The 25,996-nt window shown below is 35.9% G+C and overlaps 2 protein-coding genes across 4 annotated transcripts in view; one reads left to right on the top strand and one right to left on the bottom strand.

Annotated features, from left to right (window-relative positions):
* The window catches only part of slc5a10 (solute carrier family 5 member 10), a 38,252-nt gene extending 32,018 nt beyond the window's left edge, over positions 1-6,234 (top strand). For all 3 annotated transcript variants that reach the window (XM_051889579.1, XM_051889578.1, XM_051889577.1), the window contains 2 exons: positions 1,103-1,193; positions 5,144-6,234. In XM_051889579.1, coding sequence (XP_051745539.1) covers positions 1,103-1,193; positions 5,144-5,340 — 288 coding nt within the window. In that variant the 3' untranslated portion in view covers positions 5,341-6,234. The remainder of the gene's footprint in view (positions 1-1,102; positions 1,194-5,143) is intronic.
* Positions 6,235-8,176: 1,942 nt separating this feature from the next.
* grapb (GRB2 related adaptor protein b) lies at positions 8,177-22,542 on the bottom strand. The gene is made up of 5 exons (XM_051910692.1): positions 22,115-22,542; positions 21,003-21,100; positions 17,934-18,053; positions 10,275-10,443; positions 8,177-8,903 (listed from the first exon to the last, which is right to left on the bottom strand). The coding sequence occupies exons 1-5, from the start codon at positions 22,190-22,192 to the stop codon at positions 8,724-8,726; spliced, it is 645 nt and encodes a 214-aa protein (XP_051766652.1). The 5' UTR covers positions 22,193-22,542; the 3' UTR covers positions 8,177-8,723.
* Between the last annotated feature and the right edge of the window lie 3,454 nt (positions 22,543-25,996).

Below are 25,996 nucleotides of genomic sequence, written 5' to 3' on the forward strand. Positions count from 1 at the left end.
ACAGTAGTTACCAATAATTGAGACAGGATTAGAAGAAATTAATGAATAATTAAATAATTAAAGGATTTGTTCTTCTCATCTGGTCTCCTTTGCCTGTCCAGTCAGAATGGCATACACTACTGTTCAAATTTTGGGGTTGGTTCTGCTCACCAAGGCTGCATTTATTTGACCAAAAATACAGTAAAAACAGTAATATTGTGAAATATTAATACAATTTAAAATAACTGTTTTCTATTTTAATAGATTTTAAAGTCTTCAGTGTCACATGATCATTCAGAAATCATTCTAATATGCTGATTTGATGCTCTAGAAATATTTCTTATTAATATCAATGTTGAAAACAGTTGTGCTGCTTAAAAGATTTGTTGAAACCGTGATGCATTCTTTTTTATTTTCAGGATTCTTTGATGAATGGAAAGTTCAAAAGAACAGCATTTATCTGAAATAGAAATCTAAATGTCACTTTTGTTCAATTTAATGTGTATGTAAAAGTTAATATGCTACATTGTTGTCACATGACCTTATTACAAGCATATTTGATTCTGCAAGTGACATACCAGAACAGATATAAAAATGGTTATTTTGCACATTTTGTGGGAAAATTGTCTCAACTTTTGTCAGTCTAATCATATAATGCGTAAGGAAAGATCTTAAAATCATAGCTGATACTACTTTCAGTTCATTTGTCATACTGGAAATAGAAGGTCAAGGTCAAGTGCATTTTGTCATTTTATTTATATAGCACCATAAAATTACATTGTACTTTGTCCAAGGTGCTTTACAGTCATAACGTAAAACTAAATGCAAACAAAGATGATAAGACAGAGTTCACATAGCAACATAATTAACCAAAAAATATTTACATTTAAAAGCCTAAGAGAATAAATAAGTTTTTAGTTTGGACTGGCTGCCTCAAACGCTTTATCACCCCTATGTATATACTGCATAACTAATAAGAGTAGTATGGTAGTATGCTATTCTAAACCTAGCCTATACAAAATACATTTTGATTTCTTCAAAATTTAATCAAGTAATTTAATAAAATCCAGTAGTATATTTGCAGCTTGTCATATAGAGCGGCTTATGTTTGATTTTGTTTCAGATACATAATCTTACCTGGTGGACTCTCCACAACAGCACTGAGAGAGAAATACCTCTACAGAAAGTAACTACACTCAGCCGCAGGACGGACGGTATGGAACACACACACACACGCACACACACACATACTTGTATATGTGGTTTACAGTGACTCTCCATACACTCTCCATAGTTGCTTTCACAGGAAGTGTCCTCATAAACCATGTTTACGTTGTAATACCCATGTCATTATACACATTTGTATCCTCATAAACCATGTATACAAGAACACACGCACACACGTTGGGATTTCATGTCTTATGGGGACATTTGATAGACATAATGATTCTTATACTGTACAAACTGTATATTCTATCCCCTAACCCTAAACCTGCCCATAATAGAAAATCTCAAAACATCATTCTGAATGATTTAAAAGCTTTTTCCTCATTGGGACCCAAAAATTTCCCCCCAAGGACAAGGATTTCGGATATTGCCATCTTTGTGGGGACATTTGGTCCCCATAACGCAAGACCTTCGTTCATCTTCGGAACACAAATTAAGATATTTTTGATGAAATCCAAGGGTATCTGATCCACACATAGGCAGCAACGTCATTGCACCTTTTGACATCCAGAAAGGTAGCTGAAAACATGTTTAAAAAATTCAACGTGACTACAGTGGTTCAACCTTAATGTTATGAAGCGACGAGAATATTTTTTGTGCGTAAAAACAAAACAAAAATAACAACTTTATTCAACAATTTGAACCGTTGTCATATGTAGTGAACTCAGTGCAGGCTTCCTTGTTTACGTCCGAATGCCTGCTCATTATTGGTCGGATCCTGTGTCAGCATCACATGCATGCATCGTGAGTCGTGAATACTGAGTTGGCATTCGGACGTAAACAAAGGAAGCCTGCACTGAGTTCACTACGTATGACAACGGTTCAAATTGTTGAATAAAGGTGTTGTTTTTGTTTTGCTTCATAACATTAAGGTTGAACCACTGTAGTCACGTTGACTATTTTAACCATGTTTTCAGCTACCTTTCTGGACGTCAAAAGGTGCAATGATGTTGCTGCCTATGTGTGGATCAGATACCCTTGGATTTCATCAAAAATATCTTAATTTGTGTTCCGAAGATGAACGAAGGTCTTACGGGTGTGGAACGACATGAGGGTGAGCAATTAATGACAGAAACTTCATTTTTGGGTGAACTAACCCTTTAATGAATTTGGAGTATTATAAATGAGTGACTGCGTGTCCGAGGTAAGTAATTTACATAAAACACACCCACACACCATGTCCATATAATGGCTTTCCGCACACCCTTTTCTTTCGTCATCCTCAGCAAACATGACGCTATCAGCAAACATGATACATTCTCGCCTGAGAGTTATTAATACATCATGATTTGTTTGTGAAAACGTTCATACACAGACTTCACGCATGCTTAGTGAATGAGGCCCATTGTTTTTATACAACTTCTGATGTAAACCCGAACCCTACCCTTAAACATAAGCCTACAGAAACCTGTGCAAAACACTAGCTTTGAAAATAAACATGATTTAGCTCATTTATAAGCTTTTTAAACTAGCGAGGTCCAGCTCAGTTGGCGTTCAACAGGTTTCACAAAATTAATGAGGACATTGTTAAATAGTGAGGAGATTTTTGACACCACAAGTATAGTCAAACCTGTACACACAAATTAATCCTGCTTCTTGATACAGAACGGAGGTGTGAGAGTTTACAGTATGATTGATCTCAAGAGGTTTGTTGCAGTCTATTCATCAGGGTGTGGTGGTGTTCTACATTTGTGTATCAGTTGACAAAACAAAGGAGTCTTATATGCGTGAGAACACACACAAGGAACTGAGAAAAATACCAATTGCCATTTACTTGGTTTTGAATGTACAGTAAGAATGCTTACTGCATAAAGTGGATTATGTTACCATGCACAACATTTGAAAACTATAAGGCAGTTTAAAATTAGATGCAATCATGCAATATGTCATTTAATTCAATTATAAAGCCTTTTAAGTATAAAATGTACCATGGCTTTTTAAATTGTACCGTGATAATACCTTGGTATTTTTTCAAGAATTGTGGCCTAATGGTTAGAGAGTCAGACTGGTAACCCGAAGGTTGCGGGGTCGATTCTCAATACCAGCAGGAAATGACTGAGGTGCTCTTGAGCAAGGCACCTAACCCCCAATCACTCCCGGGTGCCACTCAAAAAATGGCTGCCCACTGCTGCAGCAGTGTCAATTATGAAACGATTCAGCTATAAGTAAGCAATAAGGTACGAGAGGCTGTGCTGTGTCATGCCTAACAACACCCTTCAGCCGTGACTTTCACGATACAGCACTAACCTCTCGTACCTTATTGCTGTTATAAAATGGTTACCACACAATACAAATATTCAAGCCAAGAATATGTATCAATGCAACGTTCTTGAAGTAAACGTTCACGAAAAGCCTTCCTTCCGACAGAAAAAATAGTCCCTGACTGTGAACAGCAACAGAAGTTACATTATTATGCCATTAGATGGCGGCAAAGACTGTCTTTATGAGTCTGTCAGTCAGTAGCGAAGACTTTTACATTGAAAAGACTGAATTGTTGTGAGCACGGAACAAGACGCAGCTGACAAATGCTTTGACTAGCGCAGTCAGCAGGCGTGTATTAACGCACAGGCTTGCCTAGGCTGCAGCCTAGGGGCCCCACGTGTGCAGGGGCCCCGGATTGGCCAGACTATTTTTTATTATTTTAAATTTACTTAAGCGTGACCAAAAAAGACCCTCATTGGATTATAAGAAACATTAAAAAATAATAATAAGCAGGTGATTGGATAGATGTGACATTTGGGTCACATCTGCCCAATCAGCTGCTGGTCAAATCATGTCAATCATTTTCATTTAAGTCACTGCTATTGATAGACGGCATTTAACTTAAAATGCTCTGTCATTTTGGTCATTAGACTATTGCAAACAGTAAAGTGTCCACTTTTATTTCTGTTAACTCACAATAACAGCAAATCATTTTGCTTTTGTAAAATAATGAAAACAATCAGGATGCGTGTTCAGCCATCTCAGTCTCAGTGAACTTGAGCACGTAACAATGAACCGAAACTCAACGTATACTTGCCTTACAGACACGAGAAATATATCTATAGAAAGCTTGAAATGTCTACTTTTAAACGAACCAATTCAAATGGAAAATAAATATTCTCAGATTATGTAATCCGTATGAAACATCGGAGATGACGAATCAGAATTGTCGACTTAATCTCTGCAGCCGAAAACAGAAAACATCAATATATCAAATATCAATAAATTATTAAAATGTTTAGACAGTCTTGCTGTTTTTTCACTACACACTCATAATCATTACATTTGCCGGTGCGCTGTGGCAAGCTTTATGCGTGCGCTTGGGACCTGATCAGGCTATGTATTAAATATAGGCAATTAAAAGCTCATTATTATGATTTATTATGATTTTAAATTTCTAATTTTACCTATGTGGTGTGGTGGTAATTTTCTTGCTGTGGTGGTCCACCATTTGAAGGAATGTAGAGGAAACACTGTAGTATTGGCTGTCTCAATGTGTGTGTGTATGCCAGTTTACATTACTTTTTTGCGTGTGGACTATGGCATAAATACATTTTTCCAGTGAAGCATAATGATTAAGGGGGCCCTCACACAAAGAGCAGCCTAGGGGCCCCTGACCACCTTTATCCGCCCCTGGCCGTCAGTCACGGGAAAACTCCTTAATTGTTAAAAGGACAAGATAATACATCAGACATTTAAACAGACTTTTTATTATGAACATAGGACTGACCTGAAGGAAAATGCTAAATCTGAATAAACTCGCTCAACTGATCTCTTTCTCACAATACTCTTCTACATAATACCGTAAGCTTCAATGAACAATATCAATTGTGAACATACAGTTTATGAACATGATAATTATTCAGCGTCAAAGTAACATGGTACCATCTGATACTATGACTGTACCACTTCTTTGCCAGTTAATTTCACAGCTAACATTTTTGTTTCAATCTAGGCTGTGAGTCTGTGCGCAGGGGTAAGTGTGTCCGCACCGCTGGGTTCTGTAGCCCCCGACCTGGCCGAATCACATCCGGGCCTCCATCTCCCATCATTCACAGCATCAGAGAAGATCCTTTCTGGTCTCGCTTCTGCTGTGTCAATGCCATCATTCTTGTGTGCGTTAACATCTTCCTCTATGCTTACTATGCGTAACATACTCAAGCAAACAGTCATGCACATCAGTTTCTTGTCCTTTTGATAAAAGTGCATCACATAGATGACTGACAAAACCTTCGGGATTTTACTTGTTGCATATCCATGTTAAAATTTTAATTACATTTAGATCAGAATGATTGCAAAACAGTGCAATAGCTGAATTAAGATTGTCATCACAAAGAACAGTTTTTCTTTTCCGTTTTAAATATAAATAGTGATATAAATCCCTTTAAATTATTTGGGCTACACAAAACTAGAGGACTAGTTTATAGTATGTTTTAATAGTTGTTCAGTTAGCTTTTCATATGATGAATATATGCTGTACATTAAACAATTGAACATTTACCTTTGAGAATAGGGCTAAAAAAAAAAAAAGTTACCATGAGTTTTTTCACAGTGCATGCTTAAAAGGCAATACATTATGCATTAAGTAAGATCTTATGTTTGATAATCTGATTTGATGATCTTATGATCACGTTAACTGGGAAACCAAAAAAAAAAAAAAAGAGAAAGAGAGAGAGAAAAAAAAAACATTACTAGATACTCCCAAAGAAGTGGGTGTAAATTTAACTGCAATTTTTCTTCTTATAAATAAATGAACAGTGATTAAACTGTAATGTTCTGTACAGCACATCAATGACACGGTAATTCGTGCCTAAATAATTATTTCAACAATAGCGTTAGAATAGCCATAGATTATATGATTGTAAGAACAGTTTGTAAATGATTTTAAGAACAGAAAATCAGGGTGGCTTACATGAAACGTTGACTGTTGAATATTTGTGGCTGTTCATGTTAATCTTTTTGTTTTCTCTTAATTTATATTGTTTTATTGTTAATGTGCAAATGAAAAATTGATGCATTAAAATCATGAAGCAATGTGTAAACCAAGTGTGTTGGGTTTGGGGTGTTTGTGTGTGCAGATTTGAAAACATTTGGGGTGAGAATGAGCTTCTTAATGCTCCTTTACATTTAGAATATAAATGTGAACAGGAAGAACAAATAATACATTTAGTAAATAAAAGTTTATTTTTCCCCTTGAGTTGAAAGTTCTTAGAGACAATATCTGGCCGTAAAATACATCCTTATTGTTTACGCAATATTACACCTGATTGCTATATTTCTACAAAACTTGTACAGTTAAAATGTCTATCATGTATTAAATGCGTGCAGGCAATTTATATGTTAATAGGTGTGAAGATGAGTCAGCAGTTTGACTGACTCATATTTTATTACAGTACATGTCAGACCGTTAGCATTGCAGCAAAGCTTGCATATATATACTGTATATTTTGCATATCATTGAACAGCAGTTGCGACTTAAAGAGAAAAACAACTGTTTAACCTTTCATTTCACACATATGTCTATGTAAATGAAATTACATTTCTTGTAATAAATAAACTGATCAGCAGAGAAAGAATTGCTTAAATTACGTCACTCTGAAAATAAAATTAGCTTATTATTGCTTATTTTTATGGTCATCACATTAACAACATAGATTCCAAAATGTTTTCACATGGCATGGGTGGATACAACGTTTGTTTTCCATTAGAACATCAGTCAGAGGTCTTCCTGAACAGACATATGAATGATAACAATCAAATAACCCCCTCCTAAAGGGTTAGTTCACCCAAAAATGAAAATAATGTCATTTATTACTCACTCTCATGCCGTTCCACACGTGTAAGACCTTTGTTCATCTTCGGAACACAAATTAAGATATTTTTGATGAAATCCAATGGCTCAGTGAGGCCTGCATAGCCAGCAATGACATTTCCTCTCTCAAGATTCATTAATGTACTAAAAACATATTTAAATCAGTTCATGTGAGTACAGTGGTTCAATATTAATATTATAAAGCGATAAGAATATTTTTGGTGCGGCAAAAAAAATAACGACTTATATAGTGATGGCCGATTTCAAAACACTGCTTCATGAAGTTTTGGAGTGTTATAAATCTTTTGAAAATATGTTTTTAGTACATTAATGGATCTTGAGAGAGGAAATGTCATTGCTGGCTATGCAGGCCTCACTGAGCCATCAGATTTCAACAAAAATATCTTAATTTGCATTCCGAAGACTAACGAAGGTCTTACGGGTGTGGAACGGCATGAGGGTTAGTAATAAATGACATTATTTTCATTTTTGGGTGAACTAACCCTTTAAACGGATTGTTCACCAAAAAATTAAACTTCTGTCATCATTTACTCACCCTCAATTTGTTTCAAACCTATATAAATTTCTTTCTTCTGCTGATCACAAAAAGTTGATAGGCCACATTGACTTCCAAAGTATTTTTTCCCCATACTATGGAAGTCAATGGGGCCCATCAACTTTTTGGTTAGTGACATTCTTTAAAATATCTTCTTTTATACAGAATTAGTATAATCATCCACCTATTTAACAACATAAATACATTTTTGTTGGTTTTATCAATGATTTCTTAAATTATGGTTTTGAAAATGAGCAATTTTGTGGTCTAAACTAAAATATTTCAACATTACAGTAAAAAAAAATTAACTATTATTTATTGTTAAAGTGTGTAATTTCTGTGACACTAAACAGAATTGCAAAAATAAATGCAACAGGGATCCCAGACACTCCCACAATCTGCCATTGGCTGAACAATACGATAGCCCCACCCTAGACTCACGCCATTGGTAGAGCAAATGTTTTTATAGCACCATAAAGCCACAGTGTTTACAAAGAGTCAACATGCAAATGATTTAAAGTTGTTTCTGAATAATAATCTTTTAAATCACAAAAATGGTCATTAGTAAACTTCAAAAGTATGTTTCTGCTAAGGAAATAAAAAAGAAGAAAACAAAATCATTATCAGATTTTCCAAATATGTAGAACTTTATTATGAATGTTCACTTTAAATGAGGCAATATATAGTAGGTGTGAAAAAAATGACAAAGACAATGTGCTTTTTTGTAAGTATGTCAATTTAAAACATTAATTAAGTGCAAAAAATATATATACCATATCAATACTCCAATTACCTCCATTTGAAAGGACTTGAAAGCATTTGAAAGAAGAATAGACAGGAAGCTCATATAATGGCTGATCAGGGAGTAAATGTCACTCAATAGTCAACTGTTATGATCCTTAAGGGTGTTACAAAACTGGTTTGTTGACAAGTTAAGAATTGCTGCCTGTTTTGCTGAAAATGATTAACAAAGAGATTGATGGGCAAATGCTGACCATGACACATAAGTTTTCATTCAAACCTTAATCGCCTGATTCACCAAACATTGATGCATAAGGTTTAGTTCACCTTTGGATTCATAGAGAGAATGTGTAATTGATGAATAAGTCTCAGGCTCTTATTCAGGTGAATTTAGCTGTTCAGGACATTGACACGCATATCTGAAGTTCAGTGGTAAATTGGCTGCACATACTCTGGTGGGAACACGCCCACTCTTCCACGGCACCGCCCCCTCCAGCACTGGGCATCCGAACAGTCCAGCAGGTCAATGACATCACCGCGCAAGAAACGGAGATGAGTCGCATGATGAGATGTGAAGTCAAAGAGGGCATGGGCATGACGTGGCCTCTGAAACACACACACACACACACATCAGGGACATGATGAGATTGTGACTGGTCAAACAACAGTCAAGCAAAACAAATGTGAAAAAGTTAATGTCCAATTTTTTTTTTTTTTTTTTGAGAAATACACACGACTGAGAAACAAAGTTGCAATTACAAAAATTACGAGAAATACATTGCAATTGCAATTGAAAAAAAGTCTAACAATTATGAAAAATATGCCTCAATTGTGAGATATAAAGTCACAACTGTCAAATACAATCGAAATTTAGGAGAAATGAAGTTGCAATATTCACAATTATGAGAAAAAAGTTGCAATTATGAAAAAACTCAAATTTTTGAGAAAGTGTAATCACAATTGTGAGATATAAATTCACGACTGAGGAAAAAATAAAGTTGCAAATGTGAGATGCAAAGTCGCAATTACAAGAAATAATATCCAAATTTTGGATTAAGTTGCAATTATAAGAAAAAAGTTTCACAATTGTGAAAAATATGCCACAACTGTGAGATACAAGGTCATGACTTTCAGAAAGTCTCACATGTGAGAAAGTCACAATTACAAGAAATACATGAAATTGAAATTTAGGAGAAATAAAGTAATAAAGTTGCAATAGTCACAATTATGATTAAAAACAATTGCAATTACAAGTAAAAAATCTAAAAATTTTGAGAAAGTTATCACAATTGTGAGATATAAAGTCACGACTGTAAAAAAAAAAATTGCAAATGTGAGAAAAAGTTGCAATTACAAGAAATAATATCAAAATTTTGGAGAAATAGAGTTGCAATTATGAGAAAAAAGTGTCACAAGTGTGAAATACATGCCACTGTGAGATATAAGGTCACAACTTCCAGAATTAGTCTCACATGTGAGAAAGTCACATTTACAAGAAATACAAGAAATCAAAATTTTAGTTACAATAGTTACAATAGTCACAATTATGATAAAAATTGCAATTACAAGAAAAAAATCTCAAAACCTTGTTTTTTGTGAGATATTTGTGAGACTGTGAAAAATAAAGTTGCAAATGTGAGAAACAAAGTAGCAATAAGAAGAAATAAATTTAAATTTATGAGAAAGTTGTAATTGTAAGAGATTGTCAGAATGATGAGAAAAAAATGTCAATAATAAAAATCAGCAATGATCCTGATAAAGGAGGGGTCACATTTGGCTCTACGCATGCCTCGTAAGAGCTCGTAACAGGATATGATGTCACGCTCAAGCTAATGAGGTTTGCATTGAGCCAAGAGATCAAAGTTTAAGTTTACATCCTCTATGGTCAAACATCCTTTCACTTTGCAAATTTGCAGATCAGAGTTCACCAGAGTTGAACTTTGACACCTCAGTAATGCTGTTCACAACGGCTCTTACAGCTAATGATCCCTCAGGCTCTTGCAGGAAGACAGTCCTCTCTTTGGCAATGCTGTTGATTTTGTAGAAGTCCACCAGCTGGTTAAGGGAGCTGAAGACTTCATCCCATATGAAGTACTGCCCTAATCCATCTTTCAAAACCCTAAAGTGCTGCACATGGTCCCCGTAACTAGAGAAAGTGAGAGAGAGAAAAGGTTGTTTACCTTCTTGATAAAGAGGTAGATCTTGGCTGAACTTAACAGTTTATTAAATCTGAACATAGGAGTGTTGGATCAAAGGTTTTGCCCAATAAATCACAGTTTGACATTTCAGCTCTCAGCAAGTTTTTGAATGACAATGATATAGAAGCACAGTGTTAATAACTTTAATCAAATTAGGCTCTGAACAAGTCTGTGCTTATTCTCCTGCAGATATATTACAGTATATATTCCTCTCAGATCAAGTGCTCATATCAGTACATTAAATATCATATTAATAAATACACTATCCCCCGGGCTCACAGACAAGGCTTAAAGGGTTAGTTCACCCCAAAATGAAAATTCTGTCATTAATTACTCACCCTCGAGTCGTTCCACACCCGTAAGACCTTCATTCATCTTTGGAACACAAATTAAGATATTTTTGATAAAATCAGATGGCTCAGTGAGGCCTCCATTGCCAGCAAGATAATTAACACTTCCAGATGCCCAGAAAGCTACTAAAGACATATTTAAAACAGTTCATGTGACTACAGTGGTTCAACCTCAATGTTATGAAGCGACGAGAATACTTTTTGTGCGCAAAAAAAACTTGCGACTTTATTCAACAATATCTAGTGATGGGTGATTTTAAAACACTGCTTCATGAAGCTTTATGAATCTTTTGTTTTGAATCAGTGGTTCGGAGCGCGTATCAAACTGCCAAAGTCACGTGATTTCAGTAAGCGAGGCTTCGTTACATCATAAGTGTTTCGAAATTTCAATGGTTCACCACTGGGGGGCGTGACTTTGGCAGTTTGGCACTAGATATTGTGGAATAAAGTCGTTATTTTGTTTTTTTGGCGCACAAGAAGTATTCTCGTCGCTTCATAACATTAAAGTTGAACCACTGTACTCACATGAACTGTTTTAAAAATGTCTTTAGTAACTTTCTGGGCCTCTGAAAGTGTTAATTATCTTGCTGTCTATGAAGGCCTCACTGAGCCATCGGATTTTATAAAAAAATTTGTGTTCCAAAGATGAACAAAGGTCTTATGGGTGTGGAACGACATGAGGGTGAGTAATTAATGACAGACTTTTCATTTTTGGGTGAAATAACCATTTAAGCCTATCCTAGACTAAAATGTATGTTTGAGCTGTCTTAATTGAAAGCAACTTGCATTGACATCTTAAAATATGTTAGTGTCGTTTTACTAGTGATTAAATGGTTAGTTCACCCAAAAATGAAATTTCTGTCATTAATTACTCACCCTCTTGTCATTCCCAACTGGAACACATATTAAGATATTTTAGATGAAATCCGGGAGGTTTTTTTTTTTTTATCTCCCATAGACAACATGAAATTACCAGATTTAAGGTCCAGAAAAGTAGTAAAGACATCGTTAAAATAGTCAACATGACTACAGTGGTTCAACCTTAAAGGGGCTCTATGTAAGTTTTTGACTGTACTAAAGCATAAAAATACCATAATATGTTTGCAGATATTTATTAAACATGTTCAGTTCACATACTCGTTTCTCTGAAAACCATTGCTACAGCCAGTTATTTTACTTTGAAATTTGCGTTCCGTGTCGGAATTTCTGTTTTTGTTTCCGTCTGTGCAAGACCGCACGTTGCTAATTTACCCAATAGTATTTCTCCACCCCGGGTTGCCAGTCGGCGGAAAACACATGCAGCGAATTGCAGCCATGGAAGCCAGCGAACAAACTGGGTCAGAGTTCACAGATTCTAACCGACCTAAAAAGCCTCAGCATCCATCTAAAATCTCTATGAACGGGAGCATATTAAAACGCGATATCAACTCATCATAAATCAATAAATCAACTAATTATCTTACAGTGTGTAATTCACCTCGCCTTCCAATGTTGCTCTGTTGCGTGTCTTCAAACTGGCCACCCATGAGGAGCGTCAATCCTGGGGAGGAGGGGGCGGGGCGAACAATATTTTGAATTTGAACTGCAGTACCCATTTCAACCACTAGCTGTCATTCTTACATAGAGCCCCTTTAATGTTATGAAGTGACAAGAATACTTTTTTTGCACAAAAACAAAACCAAAATAACGACTTTATTCAACAATTTACTCTCTACCCTATCAGTCTCCTACGCAGTTGACGCAGTGCAGCGCGTCCATGTTAGGTCCGAACCCCTTTCTATGGGGGATAAAAAAACCTCAAAATATCTTAATTTGTGTTACGAAGATAAAAGGTCTTACATGTTTGGAATGACATGAAGGTGAGTAATTAATGACAGAAATTTCATTTTTGGGTGAACTAACCCTTTAATCTTATTTTTAGTGAATGTTTGTTGTAAATCATTCTTTAAAAAAAAACATTTGAAAGCATGCTATTAATTGTTTCTGGTTTACTGAGAAATGTGCAGACACTGACGCACACCCTGTGCCTGCAGCAGATGTCTTTAATCACCTATTGGCTCCACCCTACCACACCTGCCCTTAACCTGTGTGGGTTTTACTTACACAAACACACACATACACACACAGATGCATATCAGTCCACGCAACACTGCATGGATCACTCTGCCTGTTCAGACAGAAACAGTGACAGAATGAGGAACTGCCTCTGGGATGTGGATTTGTGTGTGTGTGAGAGAGAGAGAGGGAGAAAGTTATACTAAAGATCATCAAAACAATAGGGCATGTTTAGGGAGAGCAAAACTGAGTCATTATAATCACAGTCATTACATATGACCCGACATTAAAACAGACCCGCATTAACAAGACACAAGCTCCAACTAAAATTGTCTCACAGTAATTTTCTGGATGTTGTATAGCATTGTGGTTTCTGTATTTACATTAAGCTTTAAACAATACAAATGACCCTTTTTGTCATTCTCTATAGGTTCAAATTGCCTAAATACGCACTGTTCAAAAGTTTGGAGTCGGTGAGATTTTTTACTGTTTTTGAAAGAAGTCTCTCCTGCTCACCAAGGCTGCATTTATTTGATCAAAAATAAGTAAAATAATAATGTACTGAAATATTAATACAATTTAAAATAACTATTTTCTATTTTAAAATGTAATTTATTCCTGTGATGGCAAAGCTGAATTTTCAGTGTCATTTCTCCTGTCTTCAGTGTCACATGATCCTTCAGAAATCAGTCTAATATGCTGCTAAAAAAAACATTTCTTTTTATTATCAATGTTGAGAATACCTTCATACATTTTTGTCAGGAATCTTTTATGAATAGAAAGTTAAAAATAACTGCATTTATTTGAAATAGAAATCTTTTGTAACATTATAAATGTCTTTATTGTCACTTTTGGTCAATTTAATGCATCCTTGCTACATAAAAGTATTCATTTCTTTTCAAAAAAATTTACTGACCCCAAACTTTTGAATGGTACTGTGTGTCACATATAAAAATGTGTTATACAGGGTTCCTACACATTTTCCATTTCAAAACTTTTTCCATACTTATACAGACCTGGAAATTACTCAAATCCATACTTTTCCAAACTGTGTAGGAATCCTGTTATCTATATTAGTTTCAAAGTTCACACGAAATTTTTAGAATGTTTTCAAATTCATTTGTTGTATATAACTGAAATTCATATTAAATAATATACAAGATAAACAATGAATGGATAAAATCTAAAATGGAAATGAACTCTTTGAATGGACCCCACTGTGTGTGTGTGTATATGAGTGTATATATACAGTCATGTGAAAAAGAAAGGACACCCTATTGAATTACATGGTTTTACGTATCAGGAGGACATAATAAAAATCATCTGGTCCTTGGCAGGTCTTAAAATTAGGTAAATACAACCTCAGATGAACAACAACACGTGACATATTACACCGTAATTATTTATTTAACAAAAACTAGGCCAAAATGGAAATGGGTGACAAACTAAGGACACCCTTACTGCTTCCATATAGGAATTAAGTAATGGTCAGGCACTGCTAATCAAATGCCTTTGAATAATTGATCATCAGCAAGAGTGATCACCTCTATAAAAGCAGAAGTTCTGGCTGTTTGCTGGTCTGGAGCCTTCAGGTGTGTGTTAACACAATTACAAAGAGGAAAGACATCAGCAATGATCCTAGAGAAGCAAATGTTGCTGCCATCAATCTGGGAAGGGTTATACAGCCATTTCCAAACAATTTGAAGTCCATCATTCTACAGTGAAGAAGATTATTCACAAGTGGAAGACATTCAAAACAAACACCAATCTTCCCAGGAGTGGACGTCCCAGCAAATTCACCCCAAGGTCAGATCATGCAATGCTCAGAGAAATCACAAAACACCCAAGAACTACACCTCAGACTCTACAGGCCGCAGCTAACGATATAGTTCATGGCAATACAATTTGAAAAACAGCATATTTGAAAAGGTTGCCAGGAGAAAGCTTCTTCTCTGTAAAAAGAACATGGTAGCATGGATTATAATTGCAAAGTTGCATCTAAACAAACCACAAGACTTCTGGAACAATGTCCATTGGACAGACAAGACCAAAGTGGAGATATCTGGCCATAATGCACAGCATACCAACTGTCCATCACGGTGGTGGAGGGGTGATGATTTGGGCTTGATTTGTAACCACAGGACCTAGGCATCCTTGTAGTCAATTGAGTCGACCATGAACTCCTCTGTATACCAAAGTCAAATGTGAGGCCATCTGTCCGACAGCTAAAGCTTGGCCGAAATTGGGCCATGCAACAGGACAATGATCTCATGCACACCAGCAAATCTACAACAGAGTGGTTGAAAAAGTAAAAAAAAAAAAAAAAGTTTTTCAATGGCCCAGTCAAAGTCAAGACCTCAACCCAACTGAAATGTTGTGGCGGGACCTTAAAAGCAAATCTCAATGAAGTGAAGCAATGTTGTAAAAAAGAGCGGGCTAAAAAGTCCTCCAGAAAGATGTGAGAGACTGATAAAGTCATACAGAAAACAATTACTTCAAGTTATTGCTGCTAAAAGTGGCTCTACAAGCAACTGAATCATAGGGTGTCCTTAGTTTGCCACCCATGGCTTTTCAATTTTGGCTTTATTTTTGTTAAATAAATAATGACTCGGTGCAGTGTATTTGTTGTTGTTCATCTGTGGTTGTATGTACTTAATTTTAAAACCTGCTAAAGACCAGATTATTTTTTATTATGTTCTGATGCATAAAACCAAAAAATTCTAAAGGGTGTACTTTCTTTTTCACATGACTGTATGTATATATATATATATATATATATATATACACACAGTATGTATGTACTGTATGTATAGTTCAGTTCATTCCTGAATGATGACTAGTCAATACAGCATTCCAGCTGTGCTAAACTACACAATAATTTTACACAATAAATGCAATTATGCCACAAAACAGCTGTTCATCAGCTACTGAGCACATTCCCTGGGGGCCCATGAGGTACTCCAGGTCTGTCGACATTACAGTACTGTGAAAAAGTCTTAGGCACGTTTAAAGGGCAGTACCCTTTAAAAAGGTTGTAATACCTTTGAGGTACTAATATGTACTCTTTAGGTACAAAGGTGTACCTTTTTGAAAGGGTGACAGCTTTTGTACCTTTTCTCTGAGAGTGTGTTAAGCATTAATATTAGTTAGAGTTCCTAAAAAAATTCTAGTGGTTTTTATACTGAAGGTCTCTGTATAGGTCTGTGAAAGTTGATTTACCTGAAAATATAACTGATTATTATTCCTATATCTTTTTCTCTTTCCCTCTCTTTTTTTCTTGCTTTCTCCCTCCCTCTCCATCACACACATGTAAAAACACACAGGAACATCTGTGCTGGCCTCAGGTACTAAAGCTTGTTATGAGGCACTGTGATAATAATCACTGTGACTGGATCGGATTCAATGTGCTGCAATTGTGTTGCAACTATCCCTCGATTTCTCTTTCTATTTCCTTCTCTCTGTCTCAGTAGAATTTGACGTTTTAGGTCAGGTCTTCAGGGGTGTAAAGCAAAGCGATCTAAAAATAATCTATGCATGTCCACCCTCCCAACACACACCAACTTTTTCAACAGAATTCTACCATGAGCTGTAAGCTGTAAATAAAAGAGGAAAAGAAAAGGTGCTGATGCTAATGTTTGCCTTATTATTATTGATATGAACAACCCCTAACAATGAATGATACCTGAAATCATGTAGCCTCTTACTTTTAGGCAATCGCCTTGGCGACTAGTGGACAATAAAGCAAGTGAAATATCCCACTAAGGGGCCATTTACATTTAAAACTAAAAATGGAAAACTTTTTATGTGTTTTGGCCATTCATTTACACAACAACAGCGTTTTGGGGGCCTGAAAATGAAAACTTTTGAAATCGGGTTTCAAAGTGCAAGTTTTTGAAAACTATACCATTATAATCTCCATGTAAACTACAAAAACATGAATTTGTGAAAACGGTGACGTCATGCGCATGTGTATTACATGTTCAGTCTATAGGCGCGTACTGTAGTTTTTCTTTACAAAGTGACATTGCCAACTACTGGCCTGGCATGAATAATACAGCGTTTTTGCGGATCAGTGTCAACAGGGATCTTTATGACAACGTTGTTATCTGTACACAAAAAAAACGCAAAGGAAAAACGTCTCCATTTTTAGCACATCATTGTCGTGTAAACGTACCCTAAGTCACATGTAAAGTCCACAATATCAAAGAAACTTAATGTCGCCATGAAATCAAAATAGACAATTCTTGTTTTTATGGATTGTTGCAGTGTTTATTATAAATAATTTATCCGTGCACATCATTTTTTTAATTCATGTGCCCTCATAATCTTTAATGAGAATAACTTCTCCTCTCTGATGACGTGTTTACTGGTGTGAGGACACCCTGTCAATCACATGAGATCGACCAATAGCAAACCACAATTAATTAACGATCCAATCAATTCCCAGTGGACAAAATCAAGTCCTGCCCTACATTTTTTTCTTGTTCGTAAAACAGTTTCATTCAGATATATGTCAAAATAGGAAAGAAAAGCCTCTAAACTTCCATTTCATGCCCACTTTAATAGGCTCTTTTGAATTGGGCAAGTAAGTAACCACTTAGCAACCACCCAGAACATCCTAGCAATAATCCAGCAATCTGAACTGTGTACATACATACATATACAGTAGTGGCTTCTTTGAAAGTGTTACGAAAACTACTTATTGCTTAGCATATTTAAAAGGATTCAGTTTCCACCAAGAGAACTCTGAACTGTTTAAATAGGTTCCGGAGTGCTGGGAGCAAAAGGATTACATCACAGCAAAACGCTACCATGCACTCCACTCTAATTAGAGTGTATTAATGAACCAGATAGGGTAACAAGGACACACATTAACACACACGCATATGCAAGTACACTCATGTTGACTGTCGACATTTGCAGCACATGCAGGGAATAATAATAACAAGCCTCTATTGTGAGCATCGTATATGAGGTGTACATGTTTGTGGAAAAACAGTGAAGGTAGGTTTCATTTGTAGGGTGCATCTGACCTGACAGACACAGAGAACTCTCCCGGTGTGCTCTCACTCTCCCTAATGAGAAACGCTCCACACTCCAGCGGTCTCAGACGGTTCTCTGCAGCCTGCCGTGATATTCCACCCACAAACCACCTGCAAAATACAAGCTCATCTGTCAGTTCAACATCGTATTGTATGTTTATAGACTGAAAGGGGACAACTGGTATTGTAGTTTACATTTAAATAAATGGTTATTTGTAAAAAATGTTCAAAAAAGATTTACTTGATTATTGTAGTACAGCTTTGAAGAACAGAACGGAAGCAATTCTATGCTTTGTCAAACTAGTATGCACTTTTTTTTCCAAAAAGGTCTACACTAAATATTTGACCTGTGGTTCAGTCTCAGTTGACATCTTCCCAGCATGCACCAGGGTGTGAATAATTAATATGGATGCATTGTTGGACCATTTGCCAGTTTTTTGTTGTTGTTGTTGTTGTTTGTTTTGTTTTGTTTTTGTCATGTTTAGTATGTTATTGTCTTGTGATGTCAGGTTGACTTTATTCCTCTATTACAATGATCAGCTGATATTGGGTGTGTTTTATGTCCCAAGTGTTGAGGTTTACAATATGTGATGTTTTAAATTATTTTGTAAGTGTTTTTTGTCTCAAGCCCTCCATGTGCATTTCATAGAAAATACATTTGATGAAGCATTTAATTTTAAATAATTTAAAATCTTGTAAATAAAGGGAATAATATGCACTGAACTCTAAATATTTCAAGTTAGACTTGATCAAAATAGGCAATTATTACATTTACATTTATGCATTTGGCATTTTTTTTTTTAACTTTTTAAATTGCATTTATGGCAAATATGAATTTCTTTCTTCTGTTGAACACAAAAGAAGATATTTTGAAGAATGTCGGTAACCAAACAGACCCATTGACTTCCATAGTATTTTTTTTTCCCATAATATGGAAGTCAATGGGGTCCATCAACTGTTTAGGTTACCCATATTCTTCAAAATATCTTCTTTTGTGTTCAACAGAAGAAAGAAATTCATACAGGTGAGTAAAAGTTGACAGAATTTTCATTTTTGTGTGAACTATCCCTTTACATTTTATCGTCTATTCTCTTTTTATATTCACTAGCAATCGAACCTATGACTTACACTGCTGTTCAAGCTATAGAAATGCCAAATTATTACAATTATTATTAATACAATTATGGCAACTTCTGTTTTTAAATTGTGCAATATATTTTTTTCAGTTCAGTGAATATATTTATATATATTTCACTGAATTGATAAAATTATGTTGCACAATTTAAAATAATTATTTAAAAATATATTTGTTTTTATTTTCTGAACAATTTATTCAAAAAAAAAAAATATATATATATATATACATATACATATATATATATATTTTTTTTTCTCCAGAACTTAAGAAGTATATGCATTGTTTTCATCACACTGGATGTTTTCAGATTTTTAGAAATGTTAGTGCTTGCATAATATAGGGTTAAACAACATGTTTAACTGTGCGTTCTGCCATTTATACTCAATACTTGAGCTGCATTGACCGTAAGCCAGTGTTTGATCTCATTCAGTCCTCTTTTTCATTATGATCATGAATTTGAACCGACTCATCCTTTCAATTCAGAATGACAGGTATAGGTTCTCAGTCATAAATTGCTCTGATCAGGCCAAGCCACAGCATGCTTTTTGGGCTTTGGTCTGGACATTGATTTTTGCTAATCCTCACCGTTTCACAAGAATCTTAATCATCCATGTCATGGTAAAACTGCAGGGTAAGGAAGTCCTTATCTAGCAGTTTCAGTCTTAGTCACACCATCGGGAAGGCCACACCCACAACAATTTGTGAGTCGCATGACATCACAGTGAGGTGTAATGCTGGGAAATCCCTACAGTTATACAGATGAAGCTACTTCTTTGAAAGTCTTGTTTTCTAGTCTGGATGATGCTGATACTAACATACATATAATTCTAAACCCAACCCAAAAGATCCAGCTGTGCATCCAACAGCATCATTCGAAGGTCGGGACTGATGCAATCGTCATTGTCATTCTGATGAGGCAATCTGATGCGGGTCTGATGCAATCGTCATTCAGAACCACAGAGAAAACAACAACTATCAAATACCTTCTGGACCACAAACTACTAGAGATATCAGGACTCAAAAAGAAAAAAATTCTTTATCCTTACTTATGATGCATCTCAATCAGCTCTATATTCAGAAGTCAGAGCATTGATCAGGAATTTGGCCATTCCAATCACAAAATCCTTTCAGTGCACTGAAGCGTTCGCTCCCTATAAAGTCACACAATGCACCATGAAAACCAGGGAACATCAATGGTCACTTTGTTTCCTTAACAGAAGTCCTAAAGCGCAATAAATGAATTATCGGCTGCCCATCACAGCCTAAGAACAAGCGCCACTGTCAGGCACAATGGTATCCACAAAATTCAAAAACATTACAGAAACCCTTCTAAATGTCCAACATAACTGAACATTACACATTAACACACCTTTCTCTTTACTTGAAAAACACATAAAATAACACTTTATCCCTAAATTTACTCTACTAATACAGCCCCTTCCAAAGCATCCTGGGAACTACAGATCCACTGCCCAGTCAGTTATGTCAACAAAAATGATTCATGTAGTTTTAACACAAATGGATTCAGTTTTAAAAATATTAGGTGGATTGATCAATTAGGTTGTGACAAAATGTTTAAAAATCATGTTACTTTAGATCTTTTTAATTAATTAAACTAAACAAGAAAAAAGTACAAAGAAAATAGGTGAAAAATATAAAAATGATGGTATTATGAAAACGTCCTAGTTTCCATCTCAGGCAGCATCTGTACAGCAGAATAACAGAACACGTGAGCTGTCTCCACTTGAATACTTCATTGTTTTAATTATCATATGGCTAAAACTATAACATTTATTTCTATTAATAAAGAGTAACAAGAACAGAAGATGACTGCAAAGGTTTCCCAATAAAAGGTTTCTCAATGTCATTCACAGATAAAGCCACATGCTAAGTTAGATTCACTTTGGTCATGTGATACTTACGCGTGAGGTCTTACATTGATATAGTTCTTCGGTACATAGCCCCGCCTACCCAACAGCTCAGCTGTGTACCAGTTTGGATCGTCGTCCATGTTTGTCACCTAAAACAAGCATAAAATCAATGTTCAATGTTCTATCAGCTTAGGTTAGATATTTTTAAGACTAGTCTAGGCCAGGGTCTCCCAAACTGGAGTTCAATAACCATGATGGTGGTTTGTGAAATAATGAAAATCCAATAATCTTAATGATGATGATAAATTTTAATAATGATCTCAAAAAGGTAAGATTAAAAATAAATATTTTAAAATAAAAATTTTACCTTATTATTTTAAATTATTTATTTAATATAAATAGTTAAAAAATAAAACACTTACTAAAATAGATTCAATAATTTGTTTACCTATTTAAATATTAACTTCAAATACTATGTAAAAATGTATATCAAAGGGGTTCAGCTGACAAAAAAACATTCTGGAATCCACAGACAGGCTCTTTTAAGTGCATATATTAAAGTAAGGTAACTGTATATTCTGCATATGCTTTTCAATGCTCTGGAAGTATACTGTATTTCATTATCCAAAAAGAACAGTGTAAATCTACCATTTTAAACTATTTGCTTAGGAAGTGGAAATTTAAAAGGCATTTCAAATACCATGGTAACTATGTAACAGCCCGAGATAACAAATTTGGTAATCAAAAACAAAATAACAGTTTGCAAACCAATGCAAATGACCTGTTTTCCGCTTAAGTTCAAATAACGCATAAACAAATGACTGACTGGTGGTGTAATAGTTTAAATACAGTCTATCCTGAGAAGTATTTACAATTTTCCCTAAAAGATTTCTAATTTATAAAGTAGACAATGTGTGTTAAGACACATAAATATCATCACACAAGAATGATCTTGTACTGTTCCCTCCCACAAGCTGCCCGGCTACATAAATCACCACCTATTCTGCGCAGATATCCAATCTGAAATAGATGCTAGATCACTGATACACACACTGATCAAGTATTTTCTGCAGAGGTCCAGCATGCAGACTATGTTCCTTATAGTTTCATCCAAGTGTTCACAGTGAACTATTGCATGCACACACATACACACTCACACTCACCTTCAGGATGTCACCCTTCTGGAAACTGAGCTCATCACATTCACTCGCTCTGAAACTGTAAAGTGCCTCAGCCTCCATTGGAGAAAGAGCAGAAGAAAAAATGACAGGCAGTGAAGTGGAGATGAGACCAGGATGAAGACAAGAAGGAGGGAAGAGATGAAGGGATGGGAAAGGACGAGCACAAATGGAAAGAGAGAAAAAATAATTAAAAAGGATGGAGTATGGAGATGTAGAATGAAGAGGGTGAATGAGAAGAATAATCTGTAGAAGGATGATGAGTATAGCCTTCAGCGCATAAAAATTGGAGCGACAAAAACATTGAGTGGAAAACTGAGGAAGCACAATGTTAATAGAGAAACGGAGAGAATATGTGTGTCTGCTGTAGTACAGCTGTGCAGTGGAGGGGGAAGGAGAGAGAGAAAGAGAGAGTGTGAGAGAGAGAAGTACGAAAGAGAATTAAAGTGAGCAGAAAAGCAGTGACTAGATTAGAACATCACATGCTTTTGATTAGATTTTTCAAATGGCCCAGATATAATGAAATACAATGCACTACAAAAAAATGTACAGTCACAAATTAAAACATGTGAATTTATATTTCCTATGATTTTAGGCAAAAGCCAACATACTGAAATCCTATTTAAGCTTCTTCTTACTAAATTTAGTCAGTAGCTACAATCACCAAACTCGGGTCAGACCTTCAGACTGTTCTGACTAGGGTTGCTATATCTTTTCTAACTGACTGGACTTATGGTTTTCGTTAAACGGACAATCAAATCTATGAAAAATCTCATAGACTTTCATTGAGGGGGTCAAAACTTTTATACAATAACTCTAATAGCTTCATCCACCAAGTATCTATCACTTAGGGTGACCATATGTGCCATTTTCCCAGGACGCGTCCTGTCCAGGATTTCTAAATTGCCTAAAATGGCTTGAGCCCTTGCCTCTTTAATCGGTAAAGTGGTCATATCGATGTGCCCCCGGAACGCGATTTAGGAACGCGATTTCTACACGGAGGTCTGTGCAAGCCACTGTTCTTATTGACAGTCTTCATGCAATGCATTAAAATGTTGTCGTATTTTCGTATTTACATTCGTATTAAGCAATGCTTTGACCGTTCTCTGTAGATCCAGCCTTCTCGCAAGCCACGATTGGTCGATTATGTATAATGCACGCTATTGGTCAAATTATTTTTCAGTCATTACCTTCCGCAAATATGAAAACAAAACCAAAACTGGGACATTTTATGCAACTTAGAAATCCTGGACAGGACGCGTCCTGGGAAAATGGCACATATGGTCACCCTACTATCACTAGCAAAGCCTAGCAACTAGCTTAGGACATGCTAACAATGTGTTAAAACATGCTAGCAACATGCTAATTCATGCTAACCATGTGCTAATTCATGCTAGCAACATGTTAAAACACTTGCAACATGGTAATTCATGTTAGCAATGTAAATAATGCTGACAGCATGCTAAATCATGTTAGCAATGTGCTAATTGATGTAAGCAATGTGCTAAAACATGATAGCAACATGCTAAAACATACTAGCAGTATAATAAATCATGCTAGCAACGTGCTAAAACTTGCTAGCAACATGTTAATTCATGCTAGCAATGTGCCAAGGCGTGCAAAACATGTTAAATCATACTAGTAACATGCTATTGTTATTCTTATCCCAGATAGCACATGTACATCTGCAAGATGTCTGTTAAGATCACTTCATCTGCTGTTTACAAACATCTGATAGACATCTTTAAGATGTCAGTTTTGCATACATTCTAAATCTTAAGGACATTTTCTAAACATCTATTTGACGTCTGACAGGAAGACGTATTGCAGATGAGCAAACATGTTTTCCAGACGTAAACACACACATCAAATAGACGTCTCTAAGATGTACGTGTGCTATCATGAGTTGGACTGAAATCTGTCAAAAGTGTCCATCATACTTTCAGAGAATACAGAGCTATAATCTAGATAAGGGTGGCAAAAAAGCTCAAATAAGAGTTTTGACTTAATGGTCTTCTTTTTTTTTTAGTACATAATTCCAACATACTTCCATTTGTGTTACTAAAATATTCTACAAAGAATATTTAGTAAGCCTATATATTTAACAATTTATGAAGCATATTTAATCATAAATCTTGTTGGAAAGGGCATATGCTTTTTAGCCTATGGCAGTTTCTGTTGAACCAACAACATGGCCCTTATTAAGAGCGCTTGCTGCAGCTGTGCATGTGTATGATTGTTATGCATGCTGGTCACGTCCTCTCTGATTCAGATGACACGACATTTAATAAGCGCACATGGTCATGCAATATCTCTGCCTCTTGACTTAGTGAGGCTTGATTAACTCATTTTAAAGAGAGTGTTTCAGAGCTGTACAGCTTAGGCTACACATGAGACTGCACTGAATATTTAATTCTCCGATTTGTGCGTGTTTGCATGGAGATGATTTCCGTTCTCTGTATCTGACAGCTGACAGTCAGTTGGCATCTCTAAGAACATGTGCTGGTGGCAGCATCCACCCAGCCCCCTATCCTGCACAAACACACACAAACATGTAAGAAACCTTCATAGTGCACGTCAGTGCTCACAATGAGAGCTTTTATGAAGGATAGCTGTGAGCCGGTGAGTACAGAAGCAATATATTCACTAAAATGAATAGAATACTGATATTATAATAGTTTCTAGAAGTGCAACAAATCTTTGACCCTTATGAAAATTTACTATAGCAGACCTGAATGCTTATGGTGGTAACATTGAGGATTCATATAGGGAGATAAAATTTCAGTTAGGTTTTCATAGCAAGTATCATAATTTGGTTAGTAAAGATCTCAACATGGTAATGAGGAGCCATCTATTGTTACTTTACTATGGTCTTAATTGAAATACCACAGTTTAAATTATGGTTACTATGCAAGAAATACTTCATAAACCTTGCTTTGTTTTGAAACAGACATCGCTAAAAGTAGCGAAAGCTTGCCATTCAGGGGTGCGTTTCCCAAAAGCATCGTTAGCCAACTATGGTCCTAAGTTCCATTGAACTCTACTGGTAATGACGGAACTTGCGACCATAGTTGGCTTTGGGAAACACAGCCCAAAATGTGATTCAATTTATCAGACTGATTCAATTCAGTAACATAATTGTGATTCTTTTCGAAAGAATCCGTAAAATAACTTTTAAAAGAACTTTACTGTTATTCTCAATACATTCAATTCAGACTGCAAACTCATTCATAACTTGGTTAAACTATATTTTATTTTACTGTGGCACTGTATAAATTGGTATATTGGAACATTTAAAGTTCACAGTTTTTAACTTTACATGAAATATTTAGGATTTTTTGGTCTCCAAACTCGTTCCTGGAGGGCCACTGTCCTGCAGAGTTTAGCTCCAACTTGCCTCAACACACCTGCCTGGAAGTTTCTAGAATGCCTAATTAGACCTTGATTAGCTGGTTCAGGTGTGTTTAATTGGGGTTGGAGCTAAACTCTGCAGGACAGTGGCCCTCTAGGACCGAGTATGGAGACCCCTGATTTAGAGATTAGCCCTGTCCCAAATGGCACACTTCATAGCACTTTCGATCTTGTGGACTTACAATGGCTGCCGCGTGTCTGTGTCCGTTAAGTCCACGAGACCTAATGTGTGTCCAATTTGTCAATTTTAGGTCTCAGAAGGGTGCTCACGAGCGCCCCCTGCAGTCGATATCTGCCCTCGATGGGCACTTTTGCCGAGCCCGCACTGGTGCGAGCTCCGCAGCAGACATCTTCCCGACAGTCAAAGCGGCATTATGTCACGAAAGTGCAGACTCGTAGGAAGACTGCTAGTGTTTAGGGTGCCATTTGGGACAGGGCCTTCATAGCACTTTCGGT

Source organism: Ctenopharyngodon idella, chromosome 1 (assembly GCF_019924925.1).
Source record: "Ctenopharyngodon idella isolate HZGC_01 chromosome 1, HZGC01, whole genome shotgun sequence".
Taxonomy (NCBI): domain Eukaryota; kingdom Metazoa; phylum Chordata; class Actinopteri; order Cypriniformes; family Xenocyprididae; genus Ctenopharyngodon; species Ctenopharyngodon idella.